The sequence below is a fragment of the Thalassophryne amazonica genome, chromosome 13 (genome assembly GCF_902500255.1).
Source record: "Thalassophryne amazonica chromosome 13, fThaAma1.1, whole genome shotgun sequence".
NCBI lineage: Eukaryota > Metazoa > Chordata > Actinopteri > Batrachoidiformes > Batrachoididae > Thalassophryne > Thalassophryne amazonica.
In genome coordinates, this window is record NC_047115.1 from 64,089,115 (window position 1) to 64,112,176 (window position 23,062).

The 23,062-nt window shown below is 40.1% G+C and overlaps 1 protein-coding gene across 3 annotated transcripts in view; it reads left to right on the top strand.

Annotated features, from left to right (window-relative positions):
- bcl11aa (BAF chromatin remodeling complex subunit BCL11A a) overlaps positions 1-19,359 on the top strand; it is a 118,944-nt gene extending 99,585 nt beyond the window's left edge. For 2 of the 3 annotated variants that reach the window (XM_034184977.1, XM_034184978.1), the window contains exon 3: positions 4,515-10,373. In XM_034184977.1, coding sequence (XP_034040868.1) covers positions 4,515-6,754 — 2,240 coding nt within the window. In that variant the 3' untranslated portion in view covers positions 6,755-10,373. Of the gene's footprint in view, positions 1-4,514; positions 10,374-19,198 lie in introns of those variants that run through there. The other variant, XM_034184979.1, reaches the window with a different exon arrangement.
- The last annotated feature ends 3,703 nt before the right edge of the window (positions 19,360-23,062 follow it).

A 23,062-nucleotide genomic window follows, 5' to 3' on the forward strand; every position in this document is an offset into this window, starting at 1 on the left:
TACAAAAGATGAAGAATGTTTAGATGGGCTACAGTCACAATTTGGTGACTACAATTTGAAAACACAAATTCTACCCACAAATGAGCAATGGTTTAAAGGACTGCAATTACAGTTTCATGACAATTAACAATTAACTTGTAGCAATTTCATGAAAACAGTTTAACTTGAAAAATTAATTTTATTCCACAAAGAAACACATTTGAAGGGATTACAGTAACAATTTAATGGCAAAAATGAAGTAACAATTTGATTTGGAAACAAAAAGCACTTCTTCCTAGATATTAATACTGTCTAAAAGGATTGTAACAATTTAATGGCCACTAACAATGAACACATAACTGCAGGACAATAATTTACTTAAAAAAATGTATCTTAAACCCTTACGCGTAGCCAAGGGTGGGCCTGGATGGGCCTGGGCCCGCCCACTTGTCAGCCAGGCCCGTCCCATCCAATGAGAAGGCACTCGACAGTCACCTGTTGTTGCCTCATTGTATTCCTATGATATGGTATTGCATTAGCACTGCGCGACAATTAAAAGAATTTTGTCAAAAAAATCTGATTCATCTTGTGTGATTTTTATTAATTCATTTTCAGAGTACAGTGGTCCCTCACTATAACGCAGTTCACCTTTCGTGGCCTCGAAGTTTCGTGGATTGTTTTAGTGCAATTTTGCATGCTTTTTTTTTTTTAAACGGCGCATTGTGTTCTGCATCCTTATCAGGTGGGCCATTCGCGGCACCGGTCGGCATCACCGTGATTGCTCTCACTGCCTCCGATGCGTTTTCTGCGGGCTCAGTAAACGCAGCAGCGGGCCACCTCCTCCTGTCTGCTGTGCGGAATTGCGCCAAATCTGGCAACAGGTCCAGAGATACACTCGCTGTTTTGATCCGGATGTTGACCGCAGCCGCAGAGCTCCGTGACCACCGAGAGAGCACTTGGATTCTTTGCGGGTCCCTCATCCATACCTCCAGAGGCAGTGAGAGCGAGGGGAGAGCCACGCATTGTGTTCTGCGTGTGTCTGTTTATAATCTTCTCGCACAGAAGAAAAAAGAGTGTTTACACAGGAGAGAAAAGTGGGAAAATGTTAATGCCTGTTTGAGAAAAGTGTATAAAGTGTGTAGTGAGGGGTTTTACAGCCTTAAAACATCTATAATAATTGTAAAAACTAACGCTGACTACTTCGCCGGATTTCGTTTATTGCGGGTTATTTTTGAACGTAATTCCCGCGATAAACGAGGGAGCACATTTTTCCTCAAATAAATAGTCTTCTGCCGGCCCTCATCACAATGCCAATAACAACATGCACTGTCGAACGGCTGTTTTCTACTGTTAAATGGATAAAAACGTCCACCAGAACATCCATGTTGACTCACAGACTGAATGCACTCTCCGTGCTTTCCCTTGAAAGAGAACTGACTGAATTGTTGGACTATGATGACGTGATAAGAGAGTTCAACAAAAACCCCGTTGTCTCCTGCTGTAGCATTAAAAGGATTCATCAAATGTAAGTGTGAGACCATTAATTACTTTTTTCTTCTAAATAGGCCTAATTGTTAATATTATATTGCAACTGCCACAAATCATGTTGGTGTCCATTCTGATGGTTTTTAATTTGGCCGCTGAGCCATGGTTTCCACTGTTTATCAATTTCATAATTTGGCCGCCGAGCCAACCTGTTTTCATGTTGTGGATATATTTTGAATTTTTATTCTAAAGGACTTTACATGACTAAGCATTGCGTTGCTGCTTGCATTGACCATGGGGTGCTTGTGTCTGACACTTTGCGTCTGTGTAACTGTGCACACAGCGTCTGTGCAGTTGGCTGAGATGTGTTCATCATTAAACTTGGAATTCATTTTTTGAAACAATGCCTTATTTAAATACTTATTGACGTTTTGGGTTTAGGCCGAGCCAAGTAGGCTACCAGATTTGCACTGAATGTGTGTGTGTGTGTGTGTGGCGCTGCACTGCAGCTTGCATTATCCATGAAGAGTACTTGTGTCTGACGTGTTGCGTCTGTGTGCTCACTTTGCCAGTGCTGTAGGCTAAGTGATAACGTTGCTTGCGATGTCCAAACGAGGCATACTTTTTCAAACGGTGTATTATAATACCTACACCTTACCTACAACCCCAAAGGTCGGGCCCGTCTGATTTTTTCTGGGCCCACCCATTTTATGATTTCTGCCTACGCCCCTGCACCAACAAATTCAACAAATTTTATACAATAAAATAACAATTTGATGATGATTAACAATTAACTGCAGCAGCAATTTCATGAAAATTTGATTCAAAATAAATCTATTTCAAAACCACAAATTAACAACATTTGTAACAGCTACAATACCATTTTAAACAAATATGAAACAAATATGCAATACTGCTGTAGCAATTTCATGACAATTTGATTCAAATATATTTTAAAACCACAAATAAACAAATATGTAATAATTTGCTGACAACAATTAGATTTGAAAACAAAAAGCATTATGTAATGACAACAATCAGTAAGTAATAATCTCATGACATGTAAACATTTGCGTATTTTGTTTGGAAAAAAGTTTTTAACCCCACAAATTAACAACTTTTATTGAGCTACAGTAACTTTTTTTTGCCATAAATAATGCATTTGATGGACATGGAATCTTTCCTCAGCAATGATTTCAATCACTTAAGCCACCCTGACATTTGCATGAATGTGATTCTAGCACTGGCACGCAATCTTGCGTTCCAATGAGTAAACTCATGGTAAACTGTGCATAAACTGTACGAGGCTGTGTAAAAGTGCACAAAGAAAATTTTGAAATGTCCGAAATTTCTGGCACGCATACATTTCGTGCCACTTGTGTGAACTATTCATGAACATTGCGCAACCTATTCAGAATCATTGCATGTCATTGTGTGTCATTGCGTGTCATTGCACGCTGGGCCTCGCACAGTTTACGGTTTACACAAATTCGTGCAAGTGTCAAGATGGCTTTTCAAGCGTACCACCTAATGACATGCATTGGCATGACGAATTGCGTCTAGTGTAGGGCTCAAATTCGTGCAAGTGTCAAGCTGGCTTTATTTGAACTCCCTCCCATATATGATCACATAAATATTCATTGGCTGTCTTGTTAATGATGCTTATCACTTGTAGATAGCATTCGTATGTTAGTGTGTTTTGGTAATTCTGCATATTGGCAGTAGTTACTGCACAGACATTGCACTGTGTTTAATAGTCAAAGGGCTCTCAGCGGCAGAAAAGGGGGTTGGTTTGTCATTTAATCTTGTAAAAGAGCTGATGACCGTCCGTTTGGTCCCCTAACGAGATTACGCGTGCATTGTGGGTCCCACCACAGGTCATCAATGCCATGGCCATTCAAAAGCAATTATTGTTTTAAATGTTCCTCTTGTTGCTGTCTCAAAGTGACTGCATGCTCCACTGAGGAAAGAGGGACAAATTAAAGGGATAATTTAGTTCTCTGCAGTTGGAGTCTAAATGTTTTTCGTGTTTTGTTTTCTTCGGACAGTTAGAGTGCTCTATTTTCTCTGTGTAAAGAGTGAGTGTATGTGTTGCTTGATCAGAATTTGTTGAACAGTGTATGTGAACAGTATTCAAGTGACTCTAAAAGACATGGCACATACAAAAACATAAATTAAAGTTCTTATTCTGAAATATGATATTCATATGAATTTCAGGTTATAATAAAGCTTATCACTCAGTTTGGTTGTAAACGTCAGTGTTACCTTTTAACATTTTCATGAGAAAGATTGATGCTGGTACTTTGTACATATTGTACATTATATTACACATCAACACTGTTTCTACAGAAATGAGAGCAGTCACTTAAAGGCCGAACAGGTTCGTCTGTGTAGCTCGTTCTGTGTGTTTATCTGTGAGTCTCTGTTTTGGTAGATAGTGGGAAGTGGTAGTCTGCTGGGATAGTGCTGTTTCTTTGTTCTCCTGCTGACAGTGGAGGACTCATAGTCAGTCTAAAGGGAGAAATTATGTCCCAGAGCAGTCTGGGAGAAGAACAAATGTATACACACATTCGCAAACACACACACACACACACACACACACACACACACACACACACACACACACACACACACACACACACACACACACACACACACACACACACACACACACACACACACACATACACAGAGTGAGGCTATTTCTCACATGCTACTCATGTGGGGCATGACCTCAATAAAAGCTACTATTATATTTTCTAAGCCCTCAACACTATGTTCTGGCCATTCTCAAACTCTGTACCAGTTAGGCCAAAAGATCAAATGAAACATTGGCTCAGATAAGTTGAACAGAGTTGTAATTGATTCTGTAAACTATACTGGAGTTCATGCAAGCCACTTACAAGTTAAGTGAATTTTAATGATATAAATTATGATTTATCTTTACTGAAATATAATGTTTTGATGAACTGTGTTATACATTATGCATATACATTATGTATTTTAGCAAAATACACCCTAATCGGGTTGTTTCTTCTCTCTCCCAACAGGTAAAGAGGAGCCAACTACTTACACCTGCACTACATGTAAGCAGCCATATGGCAGTGCCTGGTTCTTACTGCAGCATGCCCAGAATACCCATGGGTTCCGCATCTACCTAGAAAGTGAACATGGGAGTCCTCTCACTCCACGCATGGGTGGGCCTTCCTCCCTCGGTGGTGGTGCAGACTGCCCTTCTCAACCTCCCCTCCATGGCCTACACTTGCCTCCTGATGCAAGCCCTTTCAACCTCCTCCGCATTCCTGGCTCGGGCTCAGGTGGAAGGGAAAGCGTCGGTGCAGGGGGTGGAATTGGCGCTTGTGGTGCTCCTAGTGCAGTGCATCATCAGCGTTTCCCTCCTACACCACCCCTCTTCAGCCCCCCTCCAAGGAACCACCTGGACCCCCACCACCTGAGCCCAGAGGAGCTGGCGCTGGCAACCCACCACCCGAGTGCCTTTGACAGGGTGCTGCGTCTCAATCCTCCTCTGCCTCTGGACCCCCCTCCGACAATGGACTTTTCAAGGCGGCTACGCGAATTGGCAGGCAACACCTCTGGATCCACTCCTCCACTATCTCCTAGTCGGCCCAGCCCCATGCAACGGTTACTCCAACCATTCCAGACAGGAGGAGGAAATGGAGGCACAGGAGGTATAGGTGGAAGTAAAGCCCCATATCTTGCCACCCCACCACCTCTTCCAGGCTCCATGCAGTCACCTGTGGGCTCTCAAACCACACCTACTACCCCTCTCCCATCAGCAGGGGCAACACCCTCATCCACCACTCCACTGAAATCAAAATGTTGTGAGTTCTGTGGCAAGGCATTCAAGTTTCAAAGTAATCTCATAGTTCACCGACGCAGCCACACAGGGGAGAAACCTTATAAATGTCACCTTTGTGACCATGCTTGTACACAGGCTAGCAAGCTAAAGCGCCACATGAAGACACACATGCACAAATCTTCCTCACCTAACACAGGCAAGTCAGAAGATGGGCTCTCAACAGCCTCATCTCCAGAGCCCGGGACCAGTGAGCACATGGGCAGTGCAACTAATGCCCTAAAGTCAGTGGTGGCCAAGCTAAAAAGTGAGAATGACCGGATATTACGTGAGAATGGGGAAGAAGAGGAGGAGGAGGAGGAGGAGGAAGAAGAGGAGGAGGAAGAAGAAGAAGAAGAGGAAGAAGAGGAGGAGGAGGGTGAGGAGGAAGAGCAGCAGAATGGAGAGAGGGCAGGAAGAAGGAACAACAACAGCTATCACTTTGGCCTTGAACAGACACGGCATCATGAAAATAATGGCAGTATTGGAGGCCGCCTAGGTGGAGCAGCTGATGAGGGGTCAATCCCTCGGTCACTGCCTGAGGTAATGCAGGGGATGGGTCTGGCTGCTAGCATGCAACACTTCAGTGAAGCTCTGAATGCACACAAACGGAATGCCATGACCCAGGAGAACCACCTGCACCACCACCTCAATCGAGACCATCATCACAATCGTGAGATGTGTGATGGAGACTCAGCACTTGAAACAGACCGTGGGGAGGAGGGCTCTGTCTCAACAGTCAATGGGAGAGGAGCATCCCCTGAATCAGCTTCTGTTGGCCTATCTAAGAAACTGCTTTTGGGTAGCCCAAGCCCACTCAGTCTTTTTTCCAAACGCATCAAACTGGAAAAGGAATTTGACCTACCAACTCCAACAATTCCGAACACAGAGAACGTCTACTCCCAATGGCTGGCTGGCTATGCTGCCTCTCGACAACTCAAGGATCCTTTTCTGAACTTTGGGGATTCTAGACAATCGCCCTTTGCCTCTTCATCTGAGCACTCTTCTGAGAACGGCAGCCTGCGTTTTTCAACTCCTCCTGGGGAACTGGATGGTGGGATGTCAGGCCGCAGTGGTACTGGGAGTGGGGGAAGCACACCACACCTTGGGGGTCCTGGACGGCCGAGTTCCAAGGATGGTCGGAGAAGTGATACTTGTGAGTATTGTGGAAAGGTGTTCAAGAACTGTAGTAATCTAACAGTACACCGGCGCAGCCACACAGGGGAGAGACCGTACAAGTGTGAGCTGTGCAATTATGCTTGCGCCCAGAGCTCCAAACTTACTCGCCACATGAAGACCCATGGTCAGGTGGGCAAAGACGTGTATAAGTGTGAAATTTGTCAGATGCCCTTCAGTGTCTACAGCACCTTGGAGAAACACATGAAAAAATGGCACAGTGACCGTCCTTTGAGTACCGAAATAAAGTCAGAGTAGAAGGCTGAACTATGGGACTTTTCTCCACAGCAGTGTCCAACATTATTTCCCTGTTCAGTCCAAGCCCCTTGTAGATTTGCTCCAATCCCAACACACCACTTTCACCAGTGTGGTGGAAGCTAAGACCATGTGCTTTGCACCAGCACAGCCTGTCTCCATTATCCATTGAATGCATGATCTGTATCGGGGCAATACTCTTGCATTGACGCAAAACTTCGAGCCTTTCTCTTGTGCAATAATTTACATGTTGTGTATTTTATTTCTTTTTTAAGTTTATCTTTTCCATTTTTAAGAATTAGTCAGCATGCATAGTATGTTTTTTGCTAATCAAAAAGAAAATGAAAAGAACTTGTCCCTGGTTGGTTAGTTGTTAAGTAAATGTGTTGCTTGTTACATTTTTTTTCTTTTAAATCTTGCAAAAACCGAAAAGACAAGAAAGATATATCCATGCTGCATACATTCTGTTACACATATCATGTACAGTTTTGTTTTGGAACATGGAAAGTGAACAGTATTTGACTTGACAACCCTGGAAATGCACTTACACTCATCTTTCTAAAAGATGTCATGTTCATACAGGGTTCAAAAGAAAAAAAAAATGCATTGGCGTGATGACTAAATTTAAGGAATTACAGCCTTCAAAATTCTTTCTAAAAGTCAAGGGTGAGCTCAAAATTCAATTTATGCTATCATGTGTTTGAATAATAAAGAGTGCCTTTGATATATCCAACTGCATTGGCCATAATCTTATCTAGTATTAGTTTGAAGTCACACTAGTAAAAAGTTAGAGGATTTAAGCCACCCAAGAAAGGTCCTTGCATCAAGCACCTGACTGCAGAAATTGACTGTGATAACTCAGAATGGATGATCACAGAGCTTTTATGAGTTTTAATCATCATTTAGCTACCTATTACATGTTCAATAGGCTATCTTAAATATGTGGATTTCATGGCAAGCATGGTACAAGCAGTATTGTGTATATCTGAATTATTTGTAGTTTTGTCTCTGGTAAGGAGGTACTTTTGAATAAAAGGTAACCTGTAGTGTACAATCCTGAATTTGAGGGATATAACACATGGCTTAGAAGTGTCATGTCACTGCATTAGCACAAACAGACAACACTGCTTTAATATGTCAGTGTGTGGAACAATGCAAAGTCATATATGAGGCAAAGTTTATTTGAGAACCTTGAAATGACTACAAGCTAGACAGACGGTTACACAAAACTGGAAGCTATACAGAACTGGATGCTATACATATAGTTTACACAGCTCGGAGGCAATCTCACTTATCAAGACAGGGTGACTAACTGTGAATTGAAGAATGAAAGAAAGAAATTAAGAAAAAATATAGTTGATGTGTAGGCTCTTAAAAAGGGCAAAATTAGAGGTTTTAATCAGAATGCATAGGCTGCTGCAGGGCACAATGTGATTTGCTGTTGCTTTCTAACCCAAAAGGAAAGTTTTGTCTTTCTTTGCTGCATTTCTTTCAAGGTGTTCATAATATAGCACTTGTCACTCCACCCGAGCGTAAAGCAACGATATCTCTTGCATTGTCCCACACTGATACGATGGTGGTACCCTAAAAGCTAGATTGTCATTTATAGGACATTAAGTGCACTGATTCAATTTTCCCAGTTTACAAGTTTGATCTTATGGGGAAAACATTGTTGAAATGCTGTCAGATGACAAGGGTCCCTTTATTTAAAGCAGTAAAGGACGAGACACAATCTGTTGTCAGTTACTTCACCCTCATGACCCTTGATCTTTGTACCCTTTCACATTTGACCATTTGTCACTTTGTTACCCCTAGAAACCCCCCAGTGCTAAGTCTGGGCCCAACATTCACCCTGTTGGCAAGGTCTGTAAATTCAAACTCAGTTTCTGTGATTTACAAATATAAATGATCCCAGAATGGACACTGGCTCAGTACCCATCAACTATGTGATTATCAAGGAGCTTATTTGTCATGTAGGTGTTGTCCATACAAATAATCTATAGACCTTGCTGGCAAGATGATAAACATTTAAATGTTGTTGATCACACTGCAAGAATTTGTTTTTGTACAAAATAATAATAATTATTAAAATATTTCCTTTAATTATTGTTATGAAAATTAACATTTTTACAACACTTCACTATCTTTTAGGGGGACTGTATTTAAGTTTTGTTGATTTTTTCCTCTTTTCAGCGTCTTGGTGGTGTTCAAGACTCAGATCAAATGATGCTTAAAAAAGACCAAAAAAAAAAAAAAAATGAAAAAAAAAATGGAAAAAGCAAAAGAAAAAAAAATCTGTGATTTTTTTTTTTTTTTTTTCAATTTTGCCTTGGCTCTTCACAGCTCTTCAGGTTGAAATACAATTTGCATTGGGGAAAGGATTAAGATTATATATGAATATATAATAAAGAACTTAAAATATAGGAAAATGCACACTCATGTCAGTTCCTATGCTTAAACACATTTATGGTCTACTTTTTCTGTATTTCTAGAATTGTATTTGAATTCAATGTTCACTTAGAGTAGGCACTATAGTATTTATATTGAGGCTCGTATTTTTAACTGTTGCTTGTTCTCTCTAAAGGTATCTACCATACCTTTTTTTGGTAGTGGAAAAAAAAAAATCCCAAGCTGCCACGGTATATTTTTTTAATTTGGCAGGATAATATAGTGCGAATTATTTGTATGTTTAAAGAAAAAAAGACATAAAAAAGCAGCTAAGATATGTGGTTTTGGGAGGCATCGCGGGCCATAAGATGGCTGCCGCTCTGTTTCTAGGCCACAGAGGTGTTTGTACATATCTTGGTTTTGGTTCGGACCCCCTTCCTTCGCATCCCCGCTGCCATTCTTGTATGCAGTAATGCAAGCTGACATCAGCCTGTTTTGTTGTGTGCTTCTGTCTCTCTCACCTTTGCCACCTGACTACATTCCAACATCTTACCAAGAAGATAGAGAGAGAAGGAAAAAAAAAAACATCATATGCAGTACATGGATTACAAGAAGCATCAAAATAAATACATTTTAAAAAGATATTAAATGTTTTGCGATTTTGTTTGGGTTTTATTATTTTTTTTTTTTTTTTTTTTGTCATTGCCAAATACTAAATGGTGCTTTATATTTTGATTGGGTATACTTTCATATGCAAAGCATATCTAAAAATGACCTGGGGGACTCCGAGAAGCCTGCTTGAGTTCAGACTTTTTGTAAATGGCAATGTGGAATATTTTATTATCAGCCTTTTCTATTCCTGTTCTGAGAGCTGTTTGTTGTAACTTGAACTTGAACTTTATCTTTTACAATGGGAATTACTATTTATTATTATCTATATTCTCTGTTCAAAACAGAGACATGGAATGGATCCTTAATTTTGGTTTCTTTTTTTTTTTTTTTAATGTTTTTGGTTATATTATAATTTGATTTTGTTTTGTTTTTTTTTAATAATGGTGGCCAATGGTCATTGGAGAAACCAAGCTCTTTTATTTTCTGTTGTAAATGTTTGGGGTCTCTGTTCAGTTGTGTTGGGAAAACCACTGTCTGTTTTCTGGCAGATGTCTGCATAATCCTGTTCACACACCCATTTTGTCCCTTTACCGAAAAACAATTAATAAAAAAAAATAAAATAAAGTATAATTTCACTTGTTGTTTATCTCCACCATATACTTTGAGTTACTCTAAATATTCAAGTGGTGGTCCAGAGCTGTAAATAACCACCCAGGACATTTTGATGCTTGAGCCAATATATAAAATTAGCACATACCCTTAACATATTACAGCAGTCTTAACCATTTTTTAAAGCGTACAAGTGGAACAATAAATTAAAAAAAAATCCCATGTTTCCTGTAATTTACTAGGTTCAGTTTTATCAGGTATGCAATTAAAATCAAGTTGCTGATACTTTAAAAGAAATGTCTTCTGATAAGTAATTCACCATAGCACAAAAAACAAAAAAATGAAAAAAGAAAAATGCATCCCAGATAGCAAAATGCTACAATGCCAATGAATTAATGTTTAAATGTCATCAGACAGATGTGTAACATCTACATTGTAATCTGACATCAACTTTATATAGAAAGTGGTATGTTTAATGTTGAAGCGATGTTGAAATTTCAGTTATGACTAAAACCGAGACAACTTCATTCACATTCTGTACTTGCTTACTCCAATCAAAGGTTGGGGTGGGGGGCAGGAGCTTATCCCAGCATTCATAGGACATGTGGCAGGGTACACCCTGGACAAGACATCAATCTGTGACAGGGCCACATAGACAGACCAACACACCTATACTCAATTTAGAATCATCACTTCACCTAACTTTCATATTTTTGAAAGTGGGTCGAAGCCAGGGCACTCAGAGGGAACCCACACAAACATGAGGACAACATGCAAACTCCAAAAAAAGGACTAGGTGAGAAGCAATCCCACAACCTCCTTGCTGTGATGGAACAGTGCTAACCACTAAGCCACCGTACACCTGAATCAATATCAATTCATCCATTATCTAAAGGGTGTCATTATTGAAATTATTTGATTTGCTATTGAAGCAATACTACAAGTTATCACAAGCTTAAAGCAGTTTAGGCTAAAAGAATCACAAATTCAGTTCATCCGTGAGGTATTCACAGTGCTTCACATTTTATTATGTTACAGTCTTATTCCAAATGGAGTGAATTCATTTTTTCCCCCTCAAATCCTACTCACAACACCCCATAATGACAACGTGAAAAAGGTTTTTGTGATTTTTTTTTTATTTAAGAAAAATAAAAACTAACACATCACATGTACAATGTGATTGGTTGGTCAATGCAGGGAGCATTGTGGGAAGTGTAGTTCAAGTTCACTTTGGACGTTACACTGTTTCCGTCCCTTGAACATCTGCTACAAAACCCATCACACATTGTGCAAAAAGAATTATATAAATGTCTAAAGAACACTGGATTATTTCATTGCATCTAAACAAATGATTATGGCTGTCAGGAGTTAAGGTTTTGTAAAATCTCAGCGATCAGTAACAAGCCCGGTAGGTGGTGGTAAATGCACCTTAAACTGGTGCCTGCCGCCATTGGATGTGAAAGAAAAAGACGATGTCTGCTCAACACAAACACAAAATGGACTAATTATTAACACTTAACATTAACATTATTTTTATTTTATTTGTTTGTGGCTGACAGTATCGCCAAGACTCGGTGGGAGAGAGGAGCTCTCACAGCACAGCTGTGTACAGACTGGGACGTTTCTTCATCGTTTAGACCATTTTGGATAATCTCAGGATGATTATTTTTTCAAATGAATCCCACTGAAACTAACAGGTAAGAATTTCTATTTATTACGTGTATTTTACTTTGCCAAGCAATGCATTAAAAATGCATGGACGTATTTTGGTTGTTTAAGCCGCAGGGCTGAAAGCGTATGAAAAAAGCAGCAGCTTTTAGCTCTTAAATGACGGTGTATCTAATACCGTGATAAACTGTGACTTTTAATACTGTGTTTTACTGCTTTTGAAAGAAGATGACAGTGTTTGGGGTTTTATTTTTTATTCATTCATTTTTCATGCATTGTTTTTGTGTTTGTGATCCTTGAATTTACCCAGCAGCCCCTGCGGCACATAAAGTGAAACTGGTTTATCAGAAGCCGACAGTATAATCTAATGTGGCCGCGTCCAAATCAATACTAATAGTTATCGGTTATCTGTAATAAAGATACTTTTTTTTTTTTTGCAGTTGCGGTTTATCATCATAAAAGATAACTTTTCAGTTATCTTATTAATGGTTATCGGTAGCTGTGCCTACCACTGGTTCAAACTTTATTTTACTTCTGACTTGAACCTTCTGCCCTTCCTTCAGACCTCTTCATCCTGCCCATGCTCTCTGGTTCATAATGCAGCTACTTCTTGACTACGTCGCTGAAGATGAGCGCTGACAACTTTCTGTCATGTTGCCAACCAGCCATAAAAAGGATTGAAAAAGTTTTAAACTGAGAGAGGAAGAGAAAACATAAACAATGTCACTCCTGAGAATCCCTAAACACACGATGCAAAAGAGAACAGCAGGATCCCTAATCAATAAATGAGAACATACAGGTGCATCTGAAAAAAAATCAGTATAGAGAAAAAGGTAAATAGTTTCTGTCAGTTACTTCAGAAAGTGAAATTTTTATGTTCTAGACCTACCGTATTTCCTCGATAAATTTTTTTCAAACCGTGCTCAGGCCCAGCACATAAACGAGGCAGGCCTTTATTCAACGGCAGCAATTATTAACAAAATGCTGCTTGCTGCACTGAAATATGGTGTCATGTTACACACATATGTGGCAAACCAAAAACAACCATTTCAGATCAGAGGCCTCTGCGTCAGTGCGTACCCTCTCCGAGCCTCTATCTGTAGCCTGATGTACACCTCCCACAAAATTAGTAATAATAATAATAATAATAATATCTTTTATTTAACCAGACAGAATTCCATTAAGATCAAAACCTCTTTTGCAAGGATGACCTGGCCAAGAAAGGCAGCAACACACGTCATAATGGACAGGTTAACATCAACATGAGACTGTTTGTGATAAATAAAATACAGTCAACTTGGTCATGGTGTAAAATCTCAGGCAGATTTAAACTACACGTTGAAATGATAGAGACCACAAGGGCTGTGATTGGTCACTTTTCTGGTTTCACTCCTTCCTCTCCCGTCATATTTCAAAGGTTTTTGCAGTGTGCCCGCCGAGTACATTTCGATCATGAATCAAATAGAGGAACGTTTGGCAGAAAACTCCGTAAATATGACCAACTTCAAAACACAGAGTCAAAAAACTACAAACACCGTCATATGACCCGTAATTCATGAAGGGAAATTGCACGTAACTTTGGTTTGAAGGTTGATGATTGTTTAAAGGGACAAATTGGTCCAGAAAAAGAAGGAAAAAAAAAAAGACCAGGAACCATAGACAGTATATAGACCAGGAACAGTAGCGGTGCAGGCAGAAAGAAAGTCCTGCCTTGTTCTCCACCTTGCAGCCCTACAATGCCAGCGGTAAATTGCATTACAACACCCTCCAACGTGATGCAGAACTTTGAAAGGGTCATGCCCACATCAACATGGTGTGGCCTTGGAGTTAAGGAGTTACTGAAGCAAAAAATTGACCTTATGATTTTAAGGTACCGCTCTGCTTAGAAAAAAGAGTAACTCTTGTACTGTGCATTAAAAAGGATTACTCTTTTTAATTTACATAATGCCCGGTGCTGATTTAAGGCTGGCATTTATTTTTCTCAGGCAAAGCTTTGACCATTAAATGAGGCAGGTCCCTATTCAAGGCCCTTTAATTGAGGCCATTTAATCGAGGAAATACACTTACAAATACTATATTTTCCAGAGTATAAGTCACAGTCTTTTCCTTAGGTTGGAACGTCCTATACTCCGGTGCTACTTATATTCTAAAAAAAATCATGCATTCATTGCTACTACTATGAATAATATTAGTGATATTGGTCTTTCCCAGGAATCAAAGCACTAAACAAAATAAATTCCAATCATAAAATAATAAATGTCAATGATAAAAGTACACAACATTTCACCAAAATACCAAATTAAAGACCTGATAATACATAAAAAAGTGTGACTTTCCTCCGCTGCCACTTATACAGTATTTGTTTTTCTTCAGCAAGCATTGACTAGACAGTTGGGACTAATACTCCAGAAAATACACTCTCACACATACACTCATCTTCAACTGCTTAGTCCAATGAAGGGTCGCGAGGGCTTGGAGCCTATTCCAGCAGTCATAGAGCGCGAGGTGTGGTACACTCCGGACACGACGCCAGTCTGTCGCAGGGCCACATAGACAAACAAACACATTCACACAACCAACTAACCTGCGTGTCTTTGAATGTGGGAGGAAGCCAGAGCACCCGGAGAGAACCCACGCAAACACGGGGAGAACATGCAAACTCCACACAGAAAGGCCACAGGTTGGAATCAAACCCATGACCTTCTCGCTGTGAGGCAACAGTGCTAATCACTAATCCACTGTGCTGCCCACTGCAGAAAATACAATAGCATTTTAGTTTCTTTTAATTTTCATAATTTCATTAAAAAAACATCTGAAGGTATGCTGACAATATTTGAATATTTAAGAAGTTGCATATTTGGATATTTAAAGGTATAGGCAGGGCCACCCAAATTTCACTAACCTGACAAAATTTAGTTTCTACTGCATATTTTTTATCTGGGGGGAATTACATAATGAATAATTTATTTACCTTTTATGGCATCTGCAGGAGGGCATGTGTGTGCACATGCATGAGCTTTTAAAATGACTGGAAGTTACCTTTGACCGCGGGTGATGTGTGCATAGCGTGAATGCTGATGTCTGTTACAAAGATGTTTTGTAAGTTCATTTTCAGGTTACAAGAACAACATTGTTAGTTTTAGAAACATTTATTTCTTGTTAGCTTTTACATAATAAGTCAGAAGCATGTTAGATTTATAAAGAAACACCATGGTTTCATAGTGTTTTCCACCATGTTGGATTAGTAGCCAGAGAGAGAGACCAGTCAGTGATGTCACAGTGCCTGTCTACTCTGATTGGCTGTCACTATTTCCTTCACAGAATACCTTGCGCAGGTCTGGGGAAGCCCCCATGTGATCTATGACATCACTGTCATTGACTGTGTTGGTCTCAACCATCGTTGCCATCATTAGTTCAAGGCTGTCTGTTCTTTTGAAAATTTAACCTTCATGGATTTTTTTTAATTATTTTTTTCTAGACAATGCAAATTTTGATTGTATTTGTAATGTTATGAGTTCCCTATTTAAAGGCAAATAATTTAAATTATAGTGGTGCCAAAGAAAATTATTTTTATGTCTTAAATCTTATAAAGCTTAGTGGCCTATACTTTCACGTTATAGATCAGCTATACCAGTAACGCATGATTTCTGCAGTATAAATACCATGACAGTCTGGTTCAGTACACACAATCACAATCATGGTGAACACTGCTGACTTGACAGGTGTCCAGAAGACAATCACCGATACCCTCCACAAGGGAGTAAGTCACACATGGCCATTGGTGAAAGAGCTGGCAGTTCACAGTGTGCTGGATCAAAGCATATTCATGGAAAAATGACTAACAGAAAAGTGTTGCAGGAAAAGATGCATAAGCAACAGGGATGATGGCAACCTTGAGAAGACTGTCAAGTAAAGCCGATTCAAGAACTTGGTGGACCTTCACCAGGTGTAGACTGAGGTGTGAATTAGTCCATCAAAAACCACCACCGACAGATGTGTTCAGGACTACAGGTATCACATTCCTAGGAACACACACACACATATACACACGTATATACAAGAGGCGACTGAGAAGTTTTATAGCTTGACCCAGAAAAAGTAGGGTGTGGCTGTTCATCTTTCTCATTCTGAAAAGCCAACATTTCTCAACAATGTGTGAGCCTATTCCATTGGTCATTTGGTGAGAGGCAAGGTACATCCTGGACACACCGCTAGTCAACATATTCTCACTGATGAATTTAAAGTCACCTGTTCAAATAAAGGGGAATTATGTGGCTTTTGAAATAGGAGGAAGCGAGAGCACCTGGAGGGAAGCCACACATATATGGAGAGAACATGTAACTTCTGGCTACTTGCCTGAGTCTGTAATGAAGAGGAAACAGACAAGACAACAAGAAAAACTTGTTTATTCATTATGGAACTCACTACGTGATTGGCTGGTAAGAAGGTCATATCACATGCACCTTTCGTCAGAAGCAGACGGTTCATATTTGAAGCAATGTGAAATATGTATTCAGAACTTCTGCCATGGCAACACTGAGCACAAGCTGTTTTGTTGCTTCCTGCATTTATGCATCAGAACAACACTGATGCACACTGTTAATGATCTGTATGAATACAATAGGCTTGTTGCATATTTAAAACAGTGTTAAATTGCTTTAAAAATATACACCATGATTCTTGTAGGTCTGTAGTGAAACATCAGCAGCAGCTATGACATCTTTATTTTGACACTGGTGATCCAACTTTAAACTTTGTGTTTGTCCATTATTGTCTCCAAAATCGCTCTGTGGCGCGCTCGTGTTCTGAGTAAATGGCCGTCTTCATTTTGACACCGGTGATCCAACTTTTAACTTTGTGTTTATCCGTTAATGTATACAAAATCACTCTTTTGCGAGCTGGCATTCTGCGTAATGCATCAGCGTGCACACACAGCGGAACTCAATTTCAATTTATTTTCATTTATGTAGTGCCAAATTACAACAAAGTTGCCTCAAGATGCTTCACACAAGTAAATGTGTCCCCAGGAATGTGATACTTGTCGTCTAAATCTATCATAAACATACTTTTACACATGCTTATAAAGAATGAATGAACATGCAACAGTTTTACCAAGCTATTACAATAAAAAACATTACAAATACTTACCTTTTAAGCTGTTCCAAATATGTTCTCCACCTCAGCACACAAGAGAGAGAAAGAGGAAAAAAAGGATGAGATGAAACTGTCCTCTGTGATTTCAGAAGCGATTAGAGGTGTTTTCAACTGCTAAGCTCTGACGGAAAATGATTAATCCGTTACAAAATAATTATTTTATTTACAGTGTCCAGTGCACAAAGCAGGTGGGATTTTCATGATGAAATGCATGAGAGGGTGGAGTCAAAATAGCCTGTCCAAAATGGCCTGTCCTGTCCTTGTAGCCGCCAGGTGCTTGGATAATGGGCTTTTAACAGCCTCGTCCTCACCACAAACATGCGTCTAAAATCCTTGTTTGTCCTCATAGTACATCGTACGCAAACTGCCCCACACTGTTGTTGCTAAATTTTGAACTTAGCAACACGCTCAGAAATGAGCCTCGTTAGCCAAATATTCTGCCTCTAAGAGCCCCTCAGAGCCACTATTCTCCCACAATTGCTGAATAACTGGACTTGTACAAAAAAAAAAATATTATATGGCTCATTATTCATCCTTCATTATTCAGTGGGACAAGGGCTTAAGGGCTCTCCACTTGCTGAGATCTTTACTCACAAAGCGTCACTCTTCCAAAGCCTTCCACACTTGAGTACTGGTCAACTAGCTTTTCTTGTTCCATCAGCCAACTCAACATATAACAAGGCTTTAACTGTCTGGCCATTATTCATAGGGCAAACATGCCCCATCCAATGGAGGCAATTTTTGGTTTCATTTTATTTGATCTCTATATCTTTGACAGTTTTTTTTTTTTTTTTCAAGAACATCTTCATTTGATTTGCTTTAAGATAATGTAACCTAAGATAATGTTGTTGGATAGTTCTTAACTGCTTACTTACATGTTTTTGGTGAATGGGCCATGTTTCATTGTCATACAGGCCAACAGGGTAACACACTGGTCATAGACTTTAATTTTTGTTGTTGTAGTTAGATCTCAACATTCAGACACTCTTTCCCCCAAGCGTCTAACAGCACAAGCTGCATGTTGTATTTGCACATTTGTCTCGTCATTCATTATACAGTCTTCTGAGAAATACAGCAACTACCGAGGTACTTGAAACGATCAACTCATGCGGTTTGACATCATTTTCAATGTCCCGTGGGGTGCCAATACCTGTGGTTTCAGGCTTTGGGGTGTTTATGTGCAGACCCATTTTCTTGGATAGTTCATTATAGACTGAAAGAAGGTACTGAAGGCCCACTGCACCATTGCTAAAGAGAGCAATATCATCGGCATACTGGGCTTCTTGCATATACAAGTACAAAACTTCTGCTTTTCACTTGCCCTTTAATCTTCTCAGATCAAACAGGCCACCACTGTAGCAGAAGTGCATTGTTATGCTGTAGTTGGGATTGATAGTTGGAGAAGTACAGCACAAATACCATAAAGCACTGGAGTGAGTTTACATCCTTGTACACTGGAGTATACAGCAGTGCCTTGATAACTTGATAAAAGTGACAGAGATACAATTTACACTAGTGGGCCAGAATATTGCTTCTTCATTTTAACATCACAGTCACTTATTTGTACAAATTTAACACACTCACCACAACCACCACCATAAAGCATTTTCATATAATAGAATTTAACCAATATTCACAGTTATAGAATTCATGATTTTACTGCTCACTTCTCAGTGTTTCCCAGCCTTTATTAAAAACAGTTTTTCACTTTTCATATTTGTTCTACCACCAACTATTGTTTGGACTGATCCAACTTTTGAATTTTAGGGTTAATTCTTACATACGTATGGTACATATCTCCACTGTTTAAATGTGTGTACATGTGTGTACGTGTGTGTGTGTGTGTGTGTGTGTGTGAGAGAGAGAGAGAGAGATACTCCCACACTCTTCCCCCCAAAAATGATCAAAATTACTTTCACTTACACATGCACAACTGCAGATATACTCCTTATCATTATTATTATTCTCAATAGAATTATTGTTATTACAAATTGTATGTGTATGTTTTGTGTTGAGGATGTCAGTACAGACATTTTTTTCATGTTTCCTGTAATCACTCCCGTGGATCTGGAGCTGTTGCTTGAACCCAGTGAACTCACCCCTCCACCCGTGACCTTGCCCTCGCCTTTGGCCCGTACTGTGTACTTTCAAACTTTGTGTGTGTCTGGGCTTCTCTGTTTTTTTTTTTTTTGTTTGTTTTGTTTTGTTTTGGGGTTTTTTTTTACCCAGGAGCTGAGAGGGGGTATAAACACTTCCACTCAAAAGTTTGGACAGATTTAACATCAATTCTAAAGTAAGTAAGTCCCTTACTTACTTACTTTACTTACTTACCAGCTGCTCCCTTGTTTGCACTCGGGGTCGCCACAGCAAATCCAAGGTGGATCTGCATGTTGAATTGCACAACTTTTACATCGGATGCCCTTCTTGACGCAACTCCACATTACATGGAGAAATGTGGCAGGGGTGGTATTTGAACCCGGAACCTTCTGAACTGAAACCAAGCACATTAACCACTTGGCCACCACCCTCTGCAACATCAATTCTAAAGTATCTGTTTGTAATCCTGCCATCTTGTCCTAATTTGCATGTGATTTCACACGTAGTACGCATACAAGACTCAAGATTAAATGTATTAAATGTTACTGGTATTAGCTGCTTATTTGACTATCATGTGCACACAATGCGTGCACACTGGTCTCCCAGAAGGGACTAAAGTAAATATAATTTTGTCTGTCGGCTTTCTTTGTTGTCACAAACCCTCATGAAGCTGTCATGATCAATCAGCACAATGACCTCCTAACACGGCACCACTCTACTCAGCTCTCTTCAATGTGCACATACCCACGTCTCCAAAAAAAAAAGAAAAAAAAAAACACTTACACGTTCTTGGCTAATTTGGATATTTAGAAAATTTTATCCCAGCAATATATATATATATATATATATATATATATATAAACACACTCTATTATAAGATTTTCCAAGCATTGGAATGATCTCTATAACAAGACATTTTTCACTTGAGGATTTCATACGAAATATGCAAAGTATATTTACCAAGTATGTTCTCGCTCTTTCTTTCTTCATTTTACAGTCAGAGGCAGTGGAGACTCCTTATCAGTTTCACAGTTTGAATAGAATAACACATACTTCTGTCTATCAGAGCGACATCAATCCAAATCAATCATTTGGACGTGATCATTTCATACGAGCAGGCATTAGTGAAAGGATGACATATTTATTGACTTATAGAATGTGGTAGACCACCACATGTGTGCAAGAAGAAATACTGAAATAGCTATATTAATGTCAAACAAGCAGCGGTGGTCTTGGCAGCCACCAGACTTAGACTTTGGAAATAAAAGAACATTACACACAAGCACATTTCAGCCTACATGTAACTTTGCACACACACACATATATATATATGTATATATATATATATATATATATATATATATACAATTTGAACATGGTGTGCATGTGTGACCTTCTTAATCGGCCTATAACATTTTATTTAATGCTAACAGACAATTCCTCTCAAGGAAGGCTGAACACCAAAACAACATAGAGACAGACAAGACCAAAAGATGAGTGGTGATGGTAATAACAGTGAGGTGATGTAGTTTGTGAAACACCAAAGAGGCGGAACCCCCTCGATACAACATACCAAGACAAACAGCAACACATAAACAAGCAGTTACAGTAACAGACTGTTGTCTAATTAGTGAAGATCCATACACCTATTCAAGGACATCAGAGTCTTGAACCCCTTGTGAACACCCAAAACCGAATTGTGGTGATGGTCACGAACACCAGACGACCTACATACAGAGACCCAGATCACAGCTCAGTGTCCGGTCACTTCTGTGGCTGGTGTGTTGGGCCAACATCCAAGTACAGAACCTTACCATATGTCAGGAGCCACTCGGACAACTACACATACCCTGACAGAAAGGGATCCAGGATGCAGAGTCCCAGGGGTAACAAGGATGACCAGGATAGCAGAAGAGCCCAGGGGCCAGGAAGGTCACCCAGCAGGGCCACCGGAGCAGCCCAATGAACTGTTAGGGAAGCAGCCCGGGTGCAACCCACACACAAGCCTTCCACACCACAAGGACCGTGACTCCACATGAGAGGAGCGAGCAGCTTGGGGGGTGGGGGGACAACAGTACAGTAGATCGCATGCAACACCATCCCTGCTGCACCGATTTTTCCGGACAATCTTACACCCCATTGCCCCCTCACTCATTAACAAGACCCTGAGGTACTTGAACGCCTTCTCTTGGGGCAAGACCTCATTTCCTACCCGGAGTACGCAACCCATCAGTTTCCTGCTGAGAACCATGGCCTCAAATTTAGAGGTGCTGATCCTCATCCCAGCTGCTTCGCACTCAGCTGCAAACCGATCCAGTGAGTGTTGGAGGTCACAGGCTGATGAAGCCAACAGGACCACATCATCTGCAAAATGCAGTGAAGAGACCCTGAACCCACCAAAGTGAAAACCCTCCTACCCCCAACTATGCCTCGATATCCTGTCCATGAATATCACAAAAAGGATTGGTGACAAGGCACAGTCCTTGCGAAGGCCAACCTCCACTAGAAGCAAGTCCGTCTTGCTGCAGAGAACCTGAACACAGCTCTCACTTTGTGAGTACAGAGATTGGATGGCCCTGAGAAGGGACCCCCTTAGGCCATACTCCAACAGCACTTCCCACAGTCTCTCCCAGGTACCCGATCACACGCCCTCTCCACGTCCACAAAACACATGTAGACTGGATAGGCATACTGCCCCCCCTCCAAGATCCTTCTCAGAGTAAAAGCTGGTCAGTTGTTCCACGGTCATGACGGAACCCACTTTGTTCCTCTTCAATCTGAGGTTTAACTATCGGCTGAACCCTCCTTTCCAGCCCCCTGAAATAGACTTTACCAGGGAAGCTGAGTAGTGTGATGCTCATGCTAATCCATCATTAATCTAGTATTCACCTAACATCAAGTACATGGCAAGCACACACACACACACACCTATGGAATATTACATGCAAAAACCAAACAAAATTTTTGGATTGTTCTCATCCATCAAAGTTCACAAAATATGTCCTCATAATACACTCTTTTATTTTGGTGAGACACACAACATAATAGCATTTATTGTTTTTGAATGGTCGTGTTGACAGTCTGGAGAGAATGAATTCTTTTTCCATCTGTCAGGTCAGGTCAAGTCTGGCAGTTTGCACTGGTGCACCACATCATCGCATCCAGTGCACTACACAACTGCTGGACAGTTACCAACCAGGCACAAAATCAGTCCTTCCCCACCTCTTGAAGGTAGCCATTTATTTGCCAGATGAAACGTGGGCATCCCCTTGGCATTTTTCATTTGCTGGTGCTCTCAGTACTGAGGCACTTGTGTTCAGTCATGCACAGAGAAATGCACCACAGGGCCAAAATGTCATGGCCGATGATCTCTTACAACACAAGCGGTACATATGCCTCATCTGAGTATCATTTGCAGATCTTCCAAAAGACCTAGTATCAAAAACATCCCATCTTCTGCCAGCTGCCTTGGGTTTTCCACAGCCTTAGAATTAAAATTCCAAGAACTTTTTTGGAGTTGCATCCAGTACATTTATACATGATAAAGCAATAGGAATAACTGTACACCTCATTACATTGTTTCTCAAAGCAGCACATACAGTGTATCTGGAAAGAATTCAAAGTGCTTCACTTTTTCCTAATTTTGTTATGTTACAGCCTTATTCCAAAATGGATGAAATTCATTTTTTTCCCTCAAAATTCTATTGTGAAAAAAGTTTTTTTTTATTTGTTTGTTTGTTTTTATTAGATTTTTGCAAATTTATTAAAAATAAACACAACTAA